The 9,043-nt window shown below is 48.0% G+C and overlaps 1 protein-coding gene across 4 annotated transcripts in view; it reads left to right on the forward strand.

Annotated features, from left to right (window-relative positions):
- The window catches only part of GNG4 (G protein subunit gamma 4), a 68,289-nt gene extending 62,339 nt beyond the window's left edge, over window positions 1-5,950 (forward strand). For all 4 annotated transcript variants that reach the window (XM_030839583.2, XM_060286375.1, XM_060286374.1 and 1 more), the window contains one exon: window positions 2,354-5,950. In XM_030839583.2, coding sequence (XP_030695443.1) covers window positions 2,354-2,482 — 129 coding nt within the window. In that variant the 3' untranslated portion in view covers window positions 2,483-5,950. The remainder of the gene's footprint in view (window positions 1-2,353) is intronic.
- The last annotated feature ends 3,093 nt before the right edge of the window (window positions 5,951-9,043 follow it).

A 9,043-nucleotide genomic window follows, 5' to 3' on the forward strand; every position in this document is an offset into this window, starting at 1 on the left:
CTTGTGTGTGTGGGCCTGGGCAGCAGTGTAGACCAGTTCGCAGTGGTTACCAGAGAAGCCACTGGATGACTTCCATGGTCACCCTAACAAGGTGGCCACGGAGAAGACCCCATGCCTCTCTGGGCCCTGGGAGAAGCCTGGAATGGAGAGTAGGGGATCGTGACTAAGGCAGTCAGGGGAGAGCACTTGGCTTTGGAGCAGAAGGTGGACTTCAGCGTGCTGTGTGCCGAGCGCCGTCTCTCGGCTCCATGCCCACGCGCTCACTCTGTGATTCTGCTTCTCTTGTGTGTCCATCACAGCTTTGTGGGCTTCAGAGACAGCTTCCCTGCTCATGTGCTCTAGTCCCTTGTGATGGCTTCACAGGCCCCCTGCAGGCCCATATTTGTGGCCTCACCTGGGAGATTCTTGTATGTGTGTCCTGTAAATCACTGCAAACCTCATTCTCATCCAACCCAACATCCATTTATTTAGGATCTAAAATAGTGCCGTGGTGCTATGAGAGCTCAGATTATAGACTGTTTAGAGTAAACAGGATCTTGGAGATTTCTAACTCACCCAGTCTGACAAATGAAGAAACTAAAGCTCAGAGAGTTTGAGTTACTTACCCAAGGTCACACAGGCATCTTGGGGGCAGGGATGAATGGGGAAGCCTGATGCTCCGTTCCACACTCCCAACAAATGTAGACTTTGTCAGGATTTAGGTTGACTCATTGGCTCAACTTTTAGTTGTTTCATTCAAAGGAAAAATTCATTACATATCTCTACTGGAATTCTTTGTAGGATTCCAGGCACTGCTAAAATAGGTAGGTCTGGGCTGGAATACAGAAGAAGAATTTCTACAAAATTTTGGAAGATGGGCCAGTTTTTAAAACCTGATGGAAGGTGTATGGCTTGTACATACTGGCGCTTTCAAACATTTTTCATTCACTTGTGGAGTGTTTTTTCATTCTGGAGAAGATTTAGACATTGAATGTACAAAAAGGATTAACTTTGCTTGCTATATACTTACCCTGGCCTGTAGCCTCTAATAAGCACAAGCTAATGGGGCAGGATGTTAATTCACAGACCACTCATTTGCCAGACACGTGACACAGACCACGGGCAAAATGAGCTTCCTCTTGGCGAATCCTTCTCGGCACCTGGCCTTCTCCCAGCAACTCCTCCCCTGGAACTCCTGGAGTTGAGCTGGGGGATAGTTTGATCCACAGTTGCTGGGTGTCAGGAGGCTTCAGACAAGCCTGGAAGGAAAATGGAAAGGGTGTTCTGGTCAGGAGCAACTGTCTCCTCAGGGGAGTGGCCATTCCAAGTTCAACATGTGCTTATATGTGCGTTCTATATTAATGTGCTTATGATCTGTGTTCTGTCGAGGAGGAATAAGTGGCTGTGTTGGTCACGAGAGTAGATTGCAATAAAACAATGACAATAATAACTACAGTCACACTGGCCTGGCTTGAGCCAGCACTCGGCTTTATCCTGCTAGAAATGGTCTCGCAGAGTAATGGTGGGGCTCCTGGCCTGGAGCTTCCACTCCCTCAGCTGAGAGGAGGACGAGGCTGTCTGGACCTTCCTGCTGGCCCCTCATTCCTCTCTCGCTATTGATCTACTCTACCACCAGGCGACATCTCTTTGTGTTACCTAGCCTACGCTTGTACTGCTCGATGCACAGCAGGCCAATAGATAGAGAGATGAGGTGTTGGGACATGGAAGGTGACTTTATTCAGAAAGCCAGCAGACCAAGAAGATGGTGGACTACTGTCCCAAAGAACCATCTTCCCTGGAGTGAGAATTCAGGCTTCTTTTATATTAAAGGGGCAGGGGGTGTGGCTGGTTGTTGCAGACTTCTTCATGTAGGAATCTTTTGTTTTTGCACCTGTCCCCATAGGGCAGGTCACAGTGTTCCTTTAAACCTCCAACAAGACAACTGTTGTCCTCTGTTCTGCAACTTTTTATCTCTATATGAATGGAAAGGTGTTTTACCTTTAAAGGTCAGAGCTTTGAGAATAGGCTCTCCTCTATATTTCAGGCTACGGGCAACATTCTTTACAGAAGGTGCAGAGCCAGCATGACTAAGCACAGGAGACAGAGCACCAGGGTTAGAGCTAAAGCAACAGATGCCATATGGAGTCATGTTTGTTCTTCTCTATCACATTTCCTTGGAAGCATGTTTCAAAACCTGTCTCCTCTGGGTTTGCACAAGTCCACTCTCCAGACCACGGAACGGCCTTGTCATTGGTGGTGCACACGACACAGCCTGTCCTTGCGCTTGTCCACTCTCCAGATGGACACCTCTGCCTCAGACCCACCGTGAACCAGCCTCTAACCCTGCACCTGTGCTGTGTCCCCCCCCCACCAGGTCTCCCAGGCAGCAGCGGACCTCCTGGCGTACTGTGAAGCTCACGTGCGGGAGGACCCTCTCATCATTCCAGTGCCTGCGTCAGAAAACCCCTTCCGAGAGAAGAAGTTCTTTTGTACCATCCTCTGACTCCGTTTGCTATGAAAACGTCTCCTTTTCGGTCCGTAAAATCCCTTGTAGAGACCGCGCATGCTCATAGCTTTAGGGAGCTCTGCCCACACCCACCCCCGCCCAACCAGGATTGCCCAGGCCTGTCTCCTCTTTTCACTGGTTTTCTTCACTGCATTCTATTTCACTTTTTCTTTCCATTTTCATGTTATTTTCATTATTAGAAGATGAAATAGACATTTTTGTAGCCAAATAACAAATGTGCCAAGTAAAACTAAGTATGGGTTTAAGGGCTTAAATTTTTTTAACATCAATTCCCAAGTTTACATAGGTCAAGTGTATACATTTCAGTGGATAATTTATTGAGAAGAGATAATTTATTGAGAAGTGGATAATTTATTGAGAAGAGAAAACAGTCCCCCATTCGTGATCATTCAGTGTCAAATCAGATCATTTTGACCAACTGAAGTATATGGGTAACGTTTCCATCTCTCTCCCTGGAGAGAGCAGTTCTGCAAGTTCTCGATTTCCTGCTTTTCTGTCATCCTATTTAAAGAAGAAATAACCTGCATCATCGGATGGTTTTCTAAACGTGGGTCATCCTGGGGCCCTGTGGCCCAGCCCCTGATGGAGGGTCCAGACCCCTGTTTCCCACTGATGGTCATTGATCCCTTTGGAGGTGGTCCTTCTACAAATGTAGGTGTTGGGTGGATATTGGAGTGAGCTTAACTGTAAATGTCACACCATTACATCTGTTTATGTGCGCCAGCCAGGCGGGCCAGGGGCACATGTCTTCTCTCCAAATGCCACCTTATCCTGCCCCCTCCTATTCTGCCTCCTGCTCTGCATGGGCTGCGTTAATAAGGGCCTGTTCTGGGGACTTCCCTGGCAGTCCAGAGGTTAGGACCCTGTGTTTCCACTGCAGGGGGCCCGGGTTCGATCCCTGGTTGGGGAACTAAGATCCCACAAGTTGTGTGGCGTGGCCAAAAAATAATAATAATAAAAATAAGGGCCTTTTCTGGGCACAGCACTGGGTCCTGTGGGGTTTCACCAGGGTGGCCCCTGCCCCAGAGGAGTGAGTGAGAGGCAGCAGCTCACCACGTAACATCCACTGATCAGAGCATTTACACGTATCCACTTATTTAATCCTCCAACAATAAATAAATGCCGTGAGAGTATGTCTGTTCTAAAGAGGGGGAAACTGAGGCACAAAGAGACCATGTAGTTTCCCCGAGGTTGTAGATAGTGAGCCAGAAGACTGGGACCTGAGCCCCTGAGCTCCCCTGCCTTCCAGGCCTGCCTGTTTGCAGGCAGGTAGGTAGACCTGCAGACAGCCCGAGCCACGTGCCACAAAGCACCGCTGCTGGGGTCCGCTCGGCAGCACACTTCTCTTCCCATCTTCGCCAGGAGCAGGCGTGTTGGGCCCGTATCCTGGCAGCTTCTGGAAGATGAAACGTGGCTGCTGCCATGGAAGGCTAGGTGGCTCTCGATTTTTCTGAGACAAACTTGCAAGCCCCACCTCAAACAAACTCCTGCCACCCCGGATGAAGGAAGGGAATAAACCACAGGGGCAGAGAGCATTCTGTCCAAGTATGTCCTGTTCCGTTGGTTTGGAAACTGTCTCCCTTCCTGGCCCTGGCAGTGGCTTCACTGTAGGGCAAGCCATTGTGTGCCTGCAACCTGCAAAGTGGGGATAACGGTAGTTACTCCTCCTCCCTTTCTGTCTAGGACAGAGGGAGGTGCTACATAGATGAAAGCTCTGATTATCATTTAAAACCAATGTGCTGAATGCCAGGCTGTAGTACAGGGAAGAACGCATGACTTCAGAGATCCGTGGTTCAGTTGGAGGAATCATGTAAAACCGCCTACAAAGAGGCAAATGTAATTTTCAGATCAATTAATGACTTGCTACCCTCATAAAGGGTTTAGTACATTTTTATTCTTTGTTTCTTTTGTTGAAACCCATTCTTTGTTTCACGAAAGCTCCCTGGTAATAACACTGTTGTTAGGAAGCTGTGTGCTCAAACTATAGCAGAATTGTATGCTGTCTGTGATACTAGGACTTCCAGTCCTCCTCTATTTTGGTTTATGACCAGGACCTGTTTATTCTGTGGTCCACAGTCTTCACCACACTTTCTCCCCTTTGTTTTCATTTCCAACATCCCTCCGTATTCTGCCTCCACTTTTTCCCTCCTTTTCCTTCTCCTCCTCTCTTCCTTGCATCCCTCCATGAGATGCCTTTTGTCCTTTTACTACACCTTTTCCTTCCAAACCTATGGCGTTTTGTGTGGCTCGCCCCTTTTAACGTATCCCTGAACTCATTGCTGCCCTTAAAGGCAAGTTCGTGAACATGCACTGTGAGACACGCAAACATGTGGATGAGCCCCTCGCCCCCTAGCAATCGCCGGGAGCTGATGAAGCTGCCTGTAGCAGGCAGTCGTCATATGGTGTTTCTAGCTTGGCTGTCCAGCACCTGACTCCTTTCCTAAAGGGGGAAATCATGAAATCACCCCTATGTATAAATGTAGGGATGCAGTGCCCCCAGCACAGTGGATGCCGAAGTGGGGAGGTCTTCTCTCTCAGGTGCATCCCCTTTTCCAGCACCAGACCAGCCAGTGACCCAGGGTGAACTCCTTGGACTCCCATGCTTGGGATTGTGAGCTTGGTGCAAGTGACACAGAAATTAAGGGATGCTGAGATTCGTTTCACGGGAGCTGTGGTGGTCCAGGGGTGGCAGTGGTCCAGCAGGGGAAGTGTCTAGGATTGGCAGGCTGCAGGGGTGGCGTGTCCACTGGTAGTAATGTCCAGGGATGGCAGAGTACTGAGCAGACCGTTTCTGCTTCGTTTCTTGGCCCCCACCCATCTTCCCAGGTCTCCTTTCTAGCTTTCTGTCAATTCTGTGAGCTGCCAGTCTCTGTCCAATAAATTCCTCATTCTTCTGTGAAATAGCTTGGGTTGAATGTACATATCATATGACCTAAAAACTCCACTCCTCTACCCAACAGAAATGTGTACGTACATTCACCAAAAGAAATGTACTAGAATGTTCACAGAAGCACTGTTCATAATAACCCTGAACTGGAAGGTACCCAGATGCCCATGTTGAATGGATAAATTATGGTATATTTGCACAGTGAAGTCCTACACAGCAAGGAGAAGGGGTGCTCCTGCAGCCACCCGCACGGCACCACGTAAGTCTCATGAGAGGAGGCAAGTTCGTACTGTATGGTTCCATTTATATCAAGTGTCAAACCCGGCAGAGTTCACCTCTGCTGTTGCAAGTAGGGATATGAGTTACTCTTGGGGGGATGGTAACCAGACGGGCACAAGGGAGATTCTCGGACCTTCTGTTCCTTGATCCGGTTGCTGGTCACCTGGGCGTATCTAGTTTGTGAAAATTCTTCGAGCTGTACACTTGTGGTTTGTGCCCTTTTCTGTATGGATGTTGTACTTCAATAAAAAGTTGGTTTTGTGCCTAGCAATGGAGAATCCTATGGTTATTGTTTTTCCTTTTTTGGGGGGGGGGCACTTTGCTCAACTTTTTACTCCTGTTTAGGTATAACATCATTAGTGGGGCATTTAAGTGTATTTAACAACATTCTGAAATACAAAATACTTGTAATCCACAGCTCTCTGGACAGAGAATAGCTCTCAGCACAACGCAGACGGTTGCCCATGAATGGGGCATGTGAGTGCCGTGCATGGGATCTGTATCTTTGGGGAGAACAGTGAGAAATCCTCCTGGGATTTCCCACTCGGCTCAGCCTCTGTCAATGAGGCCGGTGACCTACCCTGAGCCTCTCCTGCCTTCCGACCACTGGAATGAATGGCCGGCCACAAAAACCTATTACCAGACACCACCTCTGGGGGAAGGAGCTGCTACAGGCACCAGCTGGCTTTGTGATGATGCATCTTCTGAATGCAACCCGGTCTCCCCAATACACTGAAGCAAACATGGCTCCCTCAACTCTGCTCCCACCTACGGGGGCACTGGGCCCCCTTCCAAACTTCTGACTGAGTCCGAGGTCCCCCAGGGCTGTCTCCTTGGCTCTCAGCTCCCAGGTGGCCTCAGCATTCTCCTTCTTGCAGTTCTGAAACGTTGAATCCCGGGGTGATCACAGAGTGGCTTCATGCTGGGACTCCTGCTACATGAATCCACAGGTCTTACCTTTGATTCCGAGCGCCAGGCCCACAGAACTCAACAGTGAGTGTGAATTCTCAGCAGCCTCCCTCCGAGGGAGCCGTGGGAGGGGAGCAAAGCAAAGGTCAGAAGGAATTTTGTTCTGATGACTGTTCCAATTTGACATGAAACTAATGATAACAACTAGTGTTTGGGGAATTGCCTGGAGGTCCAGTGGTTAGGACTCAGCACCCTCACTGGTGTGGCCCTGGTTCAATCCCTGGTCAGGGAACTAAGATCCCACAAGACGAGCAGCAAGGCCAAAACAACAACAACAAAAACAAAAACACAAAACAACTAGTGTTTTGACCTGAGAAGAACATGGTTGTCATAGATTAGACAGAACTGACCTACACCTCCGTCTCCTTCACCTCTTCAGGGTGGCAAGAAGACACCAGGTTTTACGGAGGACCCAAGCGAAGCTCTCCACCCCGCCCCATGCTTCAGCTCCATCTCTCGGGGGCACGCCACTCTGCCCTCCCTGGGACACACAGCCAGAGCAGCAAGGGTGGAGGACAAGCTGGCTGTCTGCCCAGTTTCAGTGTTTCTGGAGGTACGTGTGGATGAGCTGGTGATAACTCCCACTGGTCAACACCTGACAACCCATCCAGTTTCTAATAAAACCCTTACACTTGATTCTGCATTAGCTGTAAATAAGTCACTGACTTGTAAGATGTTCAGGCCCGTGCATGGTAGTGAACCAAATGCTGGCGTTATTGTGACCCCTTACCTTTAAAATGGATAAACAACAAGGTCCTACTGGATAGCACAGGGAACTGTACTTCAGTAGCCTATGATAAACCATAATGGAAAAGAATATTAAAGTGAATATATATATAGGTACATATATGTATAACTGAGTCACTTTGCTGTACAGCAGAAAGTAACACAATATTGCAAATCAAATATACTTCAATAAAATAAATTTAAAGAAGAAAGAGATTTCCCCAGTGACACAGAGTGGCCTCCGAGGCCCCGCCAGCTCTGGCCCTACTTCTCACCAGTCACTTTCACACCTCACTCCCCGCAAAACCCTGTGCTCCATCCACGCTGGCCGTTACTCAAGCGTACCTCACTAGCCCTGTTCCCTGCTGCCACGGGATCTTTGCATCTGCTGCTTCCTTGGCCTAGCACGTTCCTCATCCCTCTCTTGGCCAGGTCGACTTATTTTTCAGATCTCAACTCCGAAGGTGCAAGCCTTCCCTGAACTCTCTGACCAAGTCAAATCTGTTTATACGTCCTTCCTGGGCTGTGAAGCCATCTGTCATTGCTGCGGTTTTACATGGGTACAAGTGATCGCTCAGTGCCCATCTGCCTCCCGGACTATGCTGTCAACGCCACGAGGGCAGAGGTTTTATCCCCGGCACCTAACATATCACCTGGCACATGACGGGCACCCGATAAGTATTATCCCAATGAATGAGTGCAAGTCACTCCCAGTCCCCTTTGTGACCCTGAGCGCTTCTCCTTAGAGGTTCTCATAAGCTGCGAACCAGTGCAGATGAGCCCTCAGAAAACGCTGAAATAGTAACTAAGGGAAGGAGCGAGGGAAACCGTTATTTGTTGAGGGCTTACCCGTGGATCATTTATTGCAAAGAAAAAAATGTACCCAGCCAAGGAGTTCACGTTCTAACCCTCACAACAATTGTGTTGGAAGATTAATTATCCTCATTCTGGAGATGTATATTCCTCAAATGTAAATCAGGAAGGTAAGTTCAAATTAAGTAACTCGCCCAAGATCAGACAGGTACTAAGTGACTGGATTTGAATCCCAATCAGTCCTCCTGACTTACCACCGCTATAGCGCCTGTAGTTAAATCAAGGAGTCTAAGAGGCAAAAGGTTTTCATATCCTCCACCCCACATTTTTTTTTAAAAAGCTACTTGGAAGCCAGGGAGAATGCTCTTGAGTTTATAGTATTAATGTGCTTTCTGGCCATTTAAAAACCATAAAGTACCTGCATGCTATAAACCCACCTTCACGCTGTGCAGCTGAACGCTGGTTTAATTGCAGTAATTCAGGCCAGGGGAGGGCAGCTCCTAGGTAAGTGATGAAAGAACAGCTTGAAGAGGAAAGAAACATTGTCCCCGTGAAGCATGAAGGGAACATTAGTCAGCTTAGTTCATGCCTAATGCCCATTGTTTGGAGTTACGGGATACTGAAGTGTTCCTGTGACAAAAGTGACCTATTATTACCATGGCCAGGTGTGTGCATAAGTACTAGTTCTCTGACTTTTCCTTCCAAAGCATTTGGAAAATTCTTATCATTTACTTGGAGCTTTTATATTTGTTATATTCTCTCTTTTTGTTTTTAAGTTAAATTAAACTTCATTTAACTCAGTTTTACGTAGGAACCAATCCCCAGGCAGAATATAAGAAACCATTGCCCCTGATGAAGTCGGT

Source organism: Globicephala melas, chromosome 16, assembly GCF_963455315.2.
Source record: "Globicephala melas chromosome 16, mGloMel1.2, whole genome shotgun sequence".
Lineage (NCBI taxonomy): Eukaryota > Metazoa > Chordata > Mammalia > Artiodactyla > Delphinidae > Globicephala > Globicephala melas.